This window comes from Colobus angolensis, unplaced genomic scaffold, assembly GCF_000951035.1.
Source record: "Colobus angolensis palliatus isolate OR3802 unplaced genomic scaffold, Cang.pa_1.0 Scaffold99, whole genome shotgun sequence".
NCBI lineage: Eukaryota > Metazoa > Chordata > Mammalia > Primates > Cercopithecidae > Colobus > Colobus angolensis.
The window spans coordinates 5,694,608-5,707,052 of NW_012123931.1; the positions used below are offsets into that span (position 1 = coordinate 5,694,608).

The following is a 12,445-nucleotide window of genomic DNA, read 5'->3' on the forward strand; positions in this document are numbered from 1 at the left end:
TTTTGAGATGGGGTCTTGCTTTGTTTCTCGGGCTGGAGGGCAGTGGCATGATCATAGCTTACTGTCACCTCAAATTCCTAGGCTCAAGTGATCCTCTTGCCTCAGTCTCCCAAATAGCTGAAACTATAGGTGCGCACCACCACGCCTGGCTAACTTTTTAATTTTTTGTAGATATGAGATCTGAGCCATCTTGCCCAGGCTAGTCTCCAAGTTCTGGGTTCAAGTGATCCTCTGGCTTTGAACTCCCAAAGTGCTAGGATTACATGTATGAGCCACCATACCTGGCCTACTCCTGAATCTTTATCTTCAGGTTTCATTCCTGAAATCCAGCTATTCAGGTATCTGATGGATATCATCATTTGGATATCTTAAACATCTAAAACTAGGCCGGGCAAGGTAGCTCACGCCTGTAATCCCAGCACTTTGGGAGGCTGAGGTGGGTGGATCACGAGGTCAGGAGATCGAGACCATCCTGGCTAACACAGTGAAACCCTGTCTCCACTGAAAATACAAAAAAAGCCGAGATTGCGCCACTGCACTCCAACCTGGGTGACAGAGCGAGACTCAGTCTCAAAACAAACAAAAAATCTAGTCTCCCTGGTTATCTAAGCCCCGAAATGGGTACCCAATTCTTAACCTGCCACATCCAATCAATCCCTAATTCCTGTTGATATTAGCTCCTAAATCTCTCATATTTCTCTCCTCCTCTCCATCTCATTTTTCACTAAGACCTTTCCAGTTTCAGAAAGTAACTAGACCATTTCATTCTAATATACTAGACTCCATGCTGATGTAGAAGTGTTCTCAATTGTTCAGGGTACAAATTGAGCTTTGCCACATACTACCAGCTGAATGACAAGGGCATCACTTCTGATACTTTTTGAGATACAAGAAATGAAGGGGCTCCTGCTCAGTTAGCTGTTGCTTCAATGTCAAAACAGACCCTGTAATAAAATAACTCCAGACAGTTTGGTTTGGTAGTAAGTTTTCTATCTTTAAATTATGGTGATTAAAGGGCACTTTCAGTGCAAAATGGGGACTGGCCCTCAGTAAGCAAATTGCTGGCTTACCATGCCCATACCAAGCAGGAACTTGGCCTTGAGGTTCCTCCTCCAATTTCAAAATAGGTTTAGACACAGATAAGGGAAGACTGTGATCACAGGTTCAAGTTTTTATTTTGATCTCGTTTTTATACCTGAATAACAATTTTCTCCAAAGGAATGATGATACATAATCTTTATTCTAAAAACGACACATAGTGTATTGATAGCATCTGGTCAGTGGTTATCACTGACTGTCTTCAATAACAATTACTCATCTAAGAAACTCTTCCTTTTTTAAAAAAAATCCTTGGTGCTGAGCCAGACAACCCTGGGCTGCTGCTCCTCATACTGATAGGATCTGGCTTCTAGACTGACCCCTCTCAAGAACAAAATACAGGGAGGGACTTGTTCTGGATTCCCTTTGGGCAAATGCAGCTGCAGTACTCACCAGGCTGGGCCTCAACTTACAGGACTTTTATTTTTTTTCTTTTAAATGTATACTATTAAAGTTGGATTATTCATCTAATATTTATGTTTGCCTTGGGGACTAATAAACCTCAAAACCTGAGGATCACCCCAGTTAAACCAAGGCTTTGTCAGCACAGGGCTACTCAACAGATGTCTTAGTTTCTTGAACTAAGGAAGGGGTCAGTCAGCTAGGAGAGAAAAGTCCTTTTGAAAGACAGCATCATGTACCTTGCTGACTCTGCTGCATACATACAGCCTCCAGCCTTGTTGCTGGTCTTTTCCTGGTTTGTGGGGCAATAGAGGGTTTCCTACCTCAAATGCCAATACCAGGTAGGTAGAAGGACCTTAAGCTCAACTGCTGGCTCCTCGTAATCATAACACACACTCTGTTCTGTGGTGGGTGCCACTCTGCCTGTGCCATGTCACCTTTCCTAATCCAGCACATCCTCACCCAAGAAAACCCTACTTTGAGGTCATTCATTCTATTCTTATTTCTCTCTTATTTGTTCTGATGTTTCAGTTGGACTTGATTCCATGGCAGGCTCTGGCTCCAGAGGAAGAGATGGGGGCTTTGTGAACTGGGATGTTCCTCCAGCACCTAGTAACAAAATAAAAACTTGAATCCTCACGTTCCACAATTTCAGAAGAAATCATTCTTTTTTGCTGTTAGAGTTGAAGAGGAAACCCCGTATTTTCTGGAACCAGTGGGACTGACCCATTGGCTATGAGGGAAGACTATAACTGAGAAATAAAGCAACAGTCAAGTTTGCCTTCAATGAGTCACTGAAAAATATTTAATTACATGTCAACTTCTGATAAAGCAGTAAAAATTAAACATTGCATAACAGGATATACTTAATAATGTATTGCTCAAATTGGAAAGACCAGTGTATTGACCATCCAACTAACTCTGAGTAGCTGTTACCTACTACATAGCTTGCCTTAAGGAAACAAGTGCCAATTTAGCCACCCTGTGGTTTTTTTCTCCCCTTGTGGCCAGTACTACATTGGACATGTTATGAGTCTGAAGAGAACCTCACTGAAAGCTATAATCTCTTTGCTGACACATGTGGCTTCTACCTGCTAGGTCTTCGTGGAGCTCTGTATGTTCCTACCTGAGGGGAGTGTCCTGTATGCAGCTGCTGAAGACATTGCCTGTCCTAGAGCTTGATTAGAGCCCAGAGGCTGCTGGAAACTGGCAGGTTTGCTGGTTGAAGTGGTCCGGTGCTTTGATTTGGGATCTTTAACTGGTTTGGTCCAGACCAGTGCCTCCCCAACCTGGAGAGCAGCTCCCAACTTCTGAGCCATCTCCACCATCTTGTGTCCACAAAGGAAGTAAAAGAACGAAAAGCATGACTGTCAGAGACAAGCCAACCCACTTCTTTGGTCTTCCAGCTGGGGTTTTAGCTGAAATAGTGTCTGGTCGTACTAGCAGTTGAGGCAGGAAGTACTTACAAAACAGCAAAGAATACAGATTGCCTTTAATGGATGGCACGGTGGTTCACACAGGATCTCAAAACCCAAAAATTCAAGCCTGGTGCATTACTGGGCTAAACTGTGCATTTCCTACAAGAAGTGAAATAGGGCTGGGTACATGGATCACAAAGGTCAAGAGACTGAGACCATCCTGGCCAACATGGTAAAACCCCATCTCTACTAAAAATAGAAAAATTAGCTGGGCCTGGTGGCACACACCTGTAGTCCCAGCTATGTGGGAGGCTGAGGCAGGAGAATTGCTTGAACCCGGGAGACGGAGGTTGTAGTGAACAGAGATTGCGCCACTGCACTCCATCCTGGGCAACAGAGCAAGATTCCATCTCAAAAAAAAAAAAAAAAAAGGTGAAATAGAAGGAAGCTACAGACACAGACCTCAACTTTGATGAGTTGAATTAGCAATAACAACTCAGTAAGCCTGAATTTCCTTTTATTATTCTAGGAAAGTTCTTCTCACGCTGTTATTAATTGATGAACTCATGCTGCTGGGAACATCAAAGCCAGAAGAGCCATGAATGTGTAATACCTTGGATTTGGATAATTTGGGCTTGATTTTTGAAGGTTTCCTGAGAGCTTACTTATGACTCTTGGGAGCTAATAAAAGACTTACCTCAGAGTCAAATTCCACAGAGCTATTGTCCTTGAGTAGGTTGACTTTCTTTTCCATCTCCTGATATTGGGCCAGGGCGTTCTTCTTCTCGCCCTGGTTGTACAGCAGCACAGCATAGTTCAGGTTTACTAAAGGGTTACACCTATGGCAGACAGACAGGGATTTGATGGAGCTGGGGGCTTTGCAACCAATGGTCATTCAGAGATCCTTCTCATTACACAAAAACAAAACAAAACTGGTTAAATAGAGATTTCTCCATTATGTAGCAAGGTAGGAACATATATGCTAAGCAGACCTGTCGAGAAGAATCAAGGAATCAATCAATGGCCTAATGAGCAAAGCTGGTATTGGGACCAAGTCTGGCATGTCAGCCCTCAACAGTGACTACTACCTAGGCCAGGGTTGAAAAAGGAATCTCTACCCTGCTGTCTGGAAGACATCAATGGAGTAAATCCTAGAAGAGTCAAGTTTATCTTCAATTAAACAGCCCAGAGTCCCATCTGATATTCTAGCTAGCCCATAGCTATCAGCAACCCAAGCCCACTGCCAGTTCGGACTTTCTCTAGCCTCCTGATTACTCAGTTTGGGACTGGAAACAATTTCTCAATTCCTGCTGAGCCAACACATACTTAGGAGACACATCCCTCCACACTGAGGTCTGCTGTGTACTAATGCCATAGAGGAACAGCTGGGCTGACTCAGGCAGCACCGATGCTATGGTACCACCTCATGTCTTTGGAGAGTCCGACACCCCCAGTACCATTCTCAACAAAGTGCATACTTATCCAGGTGGACTGCTTCTGCGTAGGCTCTCTTGGCATTCTCTATATCTTCCAGATTGGTCAGAGCCACTGCAACAAAGAAAGCATTGCAGCTGGAGAGCTCAGCTTAGAAGACAAAAGGAGTATTAAAGACTGCCCCCAAAGTAAACTTCACCCACTCAGCTCATGGCACCGGAGTTTACTAAGTTAGCTTAGATACCCGGTGCTATCTTCAACAATCCCTTCTACAGTCAATCAGTTGCCAGGTTCTGTGCATCCTTTTTTTGCAGTTTCTTTTCTGACACTGCCCTTATTCAGGCCCAAGTAGTTTCAGGCTTTCCATTTATCCCCCAGTGTCAATGTCCCCACTGCCTCCATTCCACTTTCCACAGTGCTGCCAGGTATCTCACTGACTTATAAATCTGACCACATTACCATCCTACTTAGGAATCCTCACTGGCTCCCCACATCTACAACTATGATCTTTACCCTTTCATTCAGCAATAAAACACTCCCACTTTTTAAAATCAGTATTTCCTTGACACCTCATATATAAAACAAAAACAGCTGCTCTGGAAGCCCTGCCCATTCCACCTCCCCACCAGCTATGCATTCACTCCTACCAAGCACCTAAAAAGAGATCTAGGAATACAGCTGGACAAACATGGCCTCTAAGATAAAGTCCTTGCACTGTATGCATGACTTCCATAATCTGACCCTAGAATATCTTTCCTGACTCATCTCCTATCATATTCTCTAACACTACCGCCCACTAACAGCAAGGGACACTGCGGTTTCATGGTTGCATGCCTTTGTTCATGTGGCTCCTCAGCCATTCTGTGCTATTCCATTCTAGCTTGTTGTTCAGGATCCAGTTTGAATGCCATCTCTACTTTGTAAAGTTAGCATTGCTGCTGTGCCTTCCATCATGGCTGTTTACATTTCTATGTCCCATTAGAACCCAGCTATCTAAAAGAAACTATCAACACAGTGAACAGACAACCTACAAAGTGGGAGAAAATATTTGCAAACCATGCAGGTCTAATATCCAGGATCTATAAGGAACTTAAGCAAATTTACAAGACAAACACAATCCCGTTAAAGTGGGCAAAGGACATAAACAGACACTGTTCAAAAGAAGACATACATGCAGCCAACAAGCATATGAAAAAAAGCTCAGTATCACTGATTAGGGAAATGTAAATCAAAACCACAATGAGATAACCATCTCACACCAGTCAGAATGGCTATTATTAAAAACTCAAAAGGTAACATCCTGGTGAGGCTGCAGAGAAAAGGGAATGCTTATACACTGTTGATGGGAGTGTAAATTAGTTCAACCATGATGGAAAGCAGTGTGGCAATTCCCCCAAGAGCTAAAAACAGAACTATCATTCAACCCAGCAATCCCATTACTGGGTATATGCCCAAAGAAATATAAATCGTTCTGCCATAAAGACACATGCATGTGTGTGTTCAATGCAGCACTATTCACAATAGCAAAGATGTAAAATCAACCTAAATGCCCATTCTGGATAAACAAAATGTAAATGTACACCATGGAATACTACACAGTCATACAAAAGACAAGATCATGTCCTTTGCAGCAACATAGATGGAGCTGGAGGCCATCATCCTTAGCAAACTAACGCAGGACAGAAAACCAAATCCTGTTCTCACTGTAAGAGCTAAATGATGAGAACACATGGAAACAGAGAGGGAAACAGACACTGGAGCTTATTGGAGGAGTGGGGAGGGCCAGAAAAACAATAACTATCGGGTATGGGGATTTCTACCCATGAAAACTACAATAAAGAATCATGCCCACATTTACCCCTTGCTCCCTCCACCTTCTGATTGTCCTGGTCCTTCCCCATGTGGCCCTGCATGGTGTGGCATGCCCTCCTTCTCAGGAATTGTAACAGACTATCTTTCCAGTGGCAGATGTCTTCTGACCTGTTGCCCATACCATATCTGAATAATAATAATAAAACCTATGTTGTTGTTTTTTTAAAGCAGTTATCTTTGTATTCAGGCGACCCTCAAATAACCATGACTCAATTGCTTTTGCAAGCTTTCTCTTTTGAATAAGAACCCCACAATAATAAACAAAAAGCCACTGGAAGACCACTGCCAAATGAGGACATGGAAATCTGCTTTGGGTCTTACATTTAGTAAGTAAATGTATATGGAGAAAAAATTTCCTAGGAAGACTATTTAGTCAGTACTTTAAAATTAAAATGGTTGTGCATAATTTTTAAAGTGTTTGATTAATTTTAACTTATTTTTATGATAATTTTAGTATTTGCATGGCATAAAATGGAGTTTCAGGAAGAGAACAGCATTCTATATAACATGCTCAGAAGAGATAAGGGTTTCAACATAAGGTAGCTTGACTTAGAAGTACCACCTAGGGGCCAATTATAGTAACAACAATATTGATAATAATAGACCAATTATATAACCACAGTAAAACCAACAGTTTTCAAAAATCAGTATTTCAACAAAACCAGTATTATTAATTGAGTGCTTAATCATGCAATCCTCACATCAGCCCTAGGTACATATAATAAGTAGTAGAGGCAGGACCCCACCTAAAACCCAAGCTCTTAACACTTGCTATCTGGAACTTAGTTGGACTCAATATATATATAAATGAATTGTCAAGGCAAGAGGAAAAAATTGGTAAAAGGTGAACTAGGGATGATCTTTATTTAACCTGTTGGTCTCTGAGTGAAACTCCCCCAAGTGAGAAACAACCAAGTTCCTTTGTCATCTTCTATCTATTTCTTCAAGCTCCAGAACAGTAATCCAGATTCCTATAGGATCTCTAAGGGAATGGCTCCTATGAGACAGCCACTGATCTTCCATGATTCTAATCCATTTTTCCCTCATTACAGATGGCAGAGAGAGTTTTCCACATAAATGTTTCTTACCTGCCAAGAGCATGTAGAGCTCCCCCATCTTTGGCTGGAAGTTGATGGCCGCACTGAGGAAATGAAAAGCTGATGCATACTGCTGCATGGTCAGATGGACAAGGCCCAAATTATACAGAATCTTCCAATCGAAGGGTGCCAAGTAGTTGGCTCGTTTCAGGCAGCTGATGGCCTATGAGACAGAAGGGGCACTCAATGAGGGGCAAGCTAAACAGACCAATAACCACATATATGAATGCGAACAAAGAACATGAGGGGACACTCACCGCCACATATTTCTTCTTGCCAAAGAAACACATTCCAATGTTATTCCAGAGTGGAGGACTTTCTGGAACAGCACAAGCCACAACTCTGTATTTGGTGAGGGCAACATCAAAGTCCCCGTGGGTCTGCATCATGCTGCCTGCTGCCAAGATGGCCTGAAAACATGGCACATAGAAAGTAATTCAGTCATTCCCAAAAGGCTGTAGCAGTGAGGCAGCCTTCCTGAGTCTATACTTAGCAGGCCCATCAGCACAGATGGGACTGAAAAATTTCTTCCAGGGACATAAATAATATATCCAAGCTTTTGGGACAAATGTTCCTGAGGAATGTCATTGCACCCTACACTGTGGCTCTCTCTGGCACAGCACAAAAAAAAAAAAAAAAAAAGATAAAATTTTACTTGCTTTACCATCTGTTTCCTACTTCTAGCCAGGAAAGTCAGTATTTCAGAATGAATACCAGAACCCTTTGATTAATTTTAACTTCCTTTAATCTGTTCTCTGCAGCCCGGTACACCAAGTGTTCTAGACACCTGAAATACACCTGTACGAGGCTACTTAAGGTACATTTCTTTCTACCATAGAACAGAGGGTGAGTCAGCTTTAGGCTTCATCAGCCCAGCCCTTTCATTTCTCTAAGGAAAGGTATCAAGGTGGGAGCTGAGAGGCTAATATTACTTCCTAAATCAGAACTCAGTTTGTATCCTTCTATAAACAGCTTGTCTTGCTGCATCTCCTCAATGATACTCATCCATTTGATGCTATTCCTTCTCATTCCCCAAGTCACATCTAGACAAAAGTTGTAATATCAAATCATTAAGACTCTAGAAGTCACTTCAACATGATTATTGTTGCCTTTTAGAGACAGGGTCTCACTCTGTCACACAGGCTGGAGTACAGTGGTGCCATCATAGCCTACTGTAGCCTCAAACTCCTTGGCTCAAGTGATCTTCCCTCTTCCAATTTCTGAGTATCTAGGACTACAGGTGTGTGCCACCATGCCTGAATAATAATTTTTTTTTTGTAGAGATGGGAGTCTCACTACGTTGCCCAGCCTGGTTTTGAACTCCTGGCCTCAAGTGATCCTCCTGCCTCAGCATTCCAAAGTGCTGGGATTACAGGCATAAGCCACCATGCCCAGCAGATTTATTTTTGACAACAGTTGTGCAGGCATTGCTAATTTCCTAAGTAACACATAAGCTTTACTAGCACTGTGATTCTGCTTTCTGCAGGGGTTACACGTCTATTATAACAAATGTGCACTTTTAGAAGATAAGTAGAGCATACTTGACAATACTTTCAAATAAGAAGAACCACCTTATATTTATATTTTTTCTATTTCTCAGGTATCCAAATTTAAGAAGCTATTCCTTTGCTTTCCAGGGTCAGATGACCTCTAGGAGCAGTGGGACCATCTATCTGAAGGCCAGAGCCTTCATGTCTGTAATACCTTGTAATTGGTAGGGTCATAAGTCAGTGCATTGCCAAGATGTTCAAATGCCTTCTGGTAAATGCCGAGCTTGGAAAAAAAAGCAAACAAGACAATTTACATCAGCAAGGAGATGGCAGTTAAAAGAATCTGGCCAGACCAGGCGTGGTGGCTCAAGCCTATAATCCCAGCACTTTGGGAGGCTGAGGTGGGTGGATCACCTGAGGTCAGGAGTTCGAGACCAGCCTGACCAACATGGAGAAACCCCATCTCTATTAAAAATACAAAATTACCCGGGCATGGTGATGCATGCCTGTAATCCCAGCTACTCAGGAGGCTGAGGCAGGAGAATCGCTTGAACCCAGGAGGCAGAGGTTGTGGTGAGCTGAAATCGTGCCATTGCACTCCAGCCTAGGCAAAAAGAGTGAAACTCTGTCTCAAAAAAAAAAAAAACACAGTGGCCAACCTCACCCAGAACAGAAATGCTCTAGCTTTTTTGACTTCTCCTGATGAAAAAGAAAAAAAAAAGCAGCTACAGTTACCAGATAATAAAGAAAGAAAACTAAAAATCCCCACAGTCTTGGTTTTCCTTCTATTTGTGTTCGTCTGTCCCCTGATAAGGACAAAGTATCTATTTGATAAGAACCATTTCTGCCACACTAGTACTGTTCCACATTAATGCCTCTTGGCAGGAAATGAGATGGGTATCCTCCATCTCCTGTGGAGCCTACCTCCCAAGCCAAAGCCCAGGAAGACCCAGGGTTAAGCTCCTGATTCCTTTTAGAGAAAAATGAAATAGACATAAAGGCCACCATAGAGGCAGGGCTGGAGGCAGAATCAGCTGAACAAGGAACTTGGCAAATGTGTGTACTGGGGAAGGGGGAAAAGCCCTTTGGATACCTGGGCCCTGGGTCCTCAGTCAGAGAATCAATGGAGCTAAAAGAATCCCATTCACATTCAGTAATGTGGAGGGGACAGAAAACTTCTTATTCTAGATAAAGTATACTTTGCCTTCTCTCTTTCCAGTAAGACCCTGGCTGGGAAGAAAGATCAAAAGAAATGGCTTTGCCCCAAAGCCCTAAGAAATGCTCACTTGTATCCGTTTCTCTCCTCACAACAAAATAACAGCCTCCAAGACCAGAGTTATTTCTCATATATGCTCTTTCCTGGATGGCATAAGAATTTGAGACAGGATCTGGCTCTGTCACCCAGGCTGGAGTGCAGTGGCTCAATCTCAGCTCACTGCAACCTCTGCCTTCCGAGTTCAAGCAATCTTCCCATCACAGCCTCCCAAGTAGCTGGGACTAGAGACGCATGCCACCATGCCTGGCTAATTTTTGTATTTTTTTGTAGAGACAGAGTCTCACTGGCTGGTCTCCAACTCCTGGGCTCAATTGATCCACCAGCCTCAGCCTCCCAAAGTGCTGGTATTATAGGCATGAGACCACACCCAGCCTATATAAAAATTGTAATTGAACTAGGCTAAAATAGAATTGCTTCCAATTTAAATGCAGAAAAATAATTCCTTTAGCAAAGAGTATCAAATAGAGAGAGTGTAGTTCATGAACTTTATATGACCTTTAGTAAAATAAATATCAGAATGCAGGAAAACCACCATACACACAAACCCAAAAGCATTTCTAATATCAATGCATGAATGAGTAAAGAGTTTTCATTACCTGTAAGTAGAGTAATCCTAAAGTTGTAAGAAGCTCTGTGTTTTCTGGTGAGAACCTGCAACATAGAGATGCTCAGAGGGAAAACAACATGTAGATGAGAAACACAGAGACACATGCACGGTAATATGCCCTCGTGCAATACTTGACAGACCCCACTGAGCCTCTTCCTCCCCAAAGAAATACCTGAAGGCAGTTTGGGAACTGCCATCATAAGTAGGTCATCTCAACCCTGGTGATAGGGAAAACTGCTCAGCAAGAAAAATGGGGCTTAGAATTCAGATTTCTTTCTTAGGGTAGAAGTCCTAAGAAAGAACCTATGGAATGTTCTGCATGACTGTCTCGGTCATACTGATAAAATTAAAGAACAACGCTTTATAAACCAAGTCAGTCTAGAACACACATAGTTTCACCAGTCCTTTCTTGTGGGATTTTTTTTTTTCTATTCTCATTGTGCTTACAACGCCAGGCAGCATAATTTTCTATGTAATTTAGGATCCCAAGGCCCTTAATACTGTTCTCTCCACTTAAACAAAGAGCTATACCAAGTAGCCAAACTAAACCAAAGAAGGAAGATACATACCAATCCTAGGAAAGAAGGTGCTACTGACCTTTGGGAGTAAACACTGATGTACGTAAAGTATTATCTGTCTGCTCAATCCCTCACTAATATTTGTCTTTGTCACAAAACCAAGGCAACACTGAGTTGAGATGATCTGCCTATAGGATCATCAGACAGTTTCAAGAGTAAAACACCAAAGGGCTATGAACAATGTCTTCTGCTTCTAAGGAATGATACAGGGCACTGGTTACCTATAGGAAGACCTGAACCAGAAGATGCAAAGCCCCAGCCAGGGGAGGCCTGAGCTGACCAAACAGAGCTTTCTCAATTCAACTAGGAATCTGCCTTTCACTTTCTACTATAATAAACATCCATTTTGATCACTTCCCTCCCCAAAGCCAGGCAGCTTCTGTAATTTTAGCAATATCGGCTTTCCCACTACAACATGACTACTCTCTTCAAAGCTGTAGGTCATGAACTATGGTCTCTATCTTCTCAGTAAGGCTTCAGATTTTAGCTGTCCATATTTCTCCCTTGGGAAATTTAGTGACTGAAGTCCTTGATCGGTTACTGGAAGAACGTTCCCCTTGGGATTTATGTATGCTAATCTCAAAGAGCCAACCCCTAAAAGGCAGGAGTCAGGGATCAGTGCTACTACCTAGCACCACAGAGGCACTTAACATGTTACATGGCTCCTTACTACTTGCCCATATCTATAACCTCTTGATGACAAAAGTCTCTTCTGTAGCTTAACAAACCAAGTGATTTTTCTGTTTTAGACACAAAATATGGTCGAAGAAAATTCAGAAAGCAGTGTTGTGACTCACATAACCAGGAAATTTACTACCATGGTAGAAGATAAAGATGATTAATAAATTAATAGAAATCTAAGTTTAGTTCAGAATCTAATTATTAGGAATAATAAGCCTTGAACCACAGACCAGACATGCTATTAAGTGACCAAACAAATGAGACAAAGCATTTTGCTACAGCTATTCCATTTAAAGAAAACAACACAAGGCCGGGCACAGTGGCTCATGCCTGCAATCCCAGCACTATGGGAGGCCAAGGTAGGCAGATCACTTGAGGCCAGGAGTTCAAGACCAGCCCAACCAACACGGTGAAACCCTGACTCTGCTAAAAATGCAAAAATTAGCTGGGCGTGGTGGCGCGCTCCTGTAGTCCCAGCTACCCAGGAGGCTG

The 12,445-nt window shown here is 42.4% G+C and overlaps 1 protein-coding gene across 3 annotated transcripts in view; it reads right to left on the minus strand.

Annotated features, from left to right (window-relative positions):
• Positions 1 to 1,786: 1,786 nt before the first annotated feature.
• Positions 1,787 to 12,445, minus strand: part of BBS4 (Bardet-Biedl syndrome 4) — a 66,204-nt gene continuing 55,545 nt past the window's right edge. For all 3 annotated transcript variants that reach the window (XM_011932973.1, XM_011932974.1, XM_011932975.1), the window contains 8 exons: positions 10,684 to 10,738; positions 9,026 to 9,094; positions 7,579 to 7,731; positions 7,313 to 7,484; positions 4,397 to 4,466; positions 3,616 to 3,757; positions 2,627 to 2,828; positions 1,787 to 2,109 (listed from right to left, as the gene is read on the minus strand). In XM_011932973.1, coding sequence (XP_011788363.1) covers positions 2,000 to 2,109; positions 2,627 to 2,828; positions 3,616 to 3,757; positions 4,397 to 4,466; positions 7,313 to 7,484; positions 7,579 to 7,731; positions 9,026 to 9,094; positions 10,684 to 10,738 — 973 coding nt within the window. In that variant the 3' untranslated portion in view covers positions 1,787 to 1,999. The remainder of the gene's footprint in view (positions 2,110 to 2,626; positions 2,829 to 3,615; positions 3,758 to 4,396; positions 4,467 to 7,312; positions 7,485 to 7,578; positions 7,732 to 9,025; positions 9,095 to 10,683; positions 10,739 to 12,445) is intronic.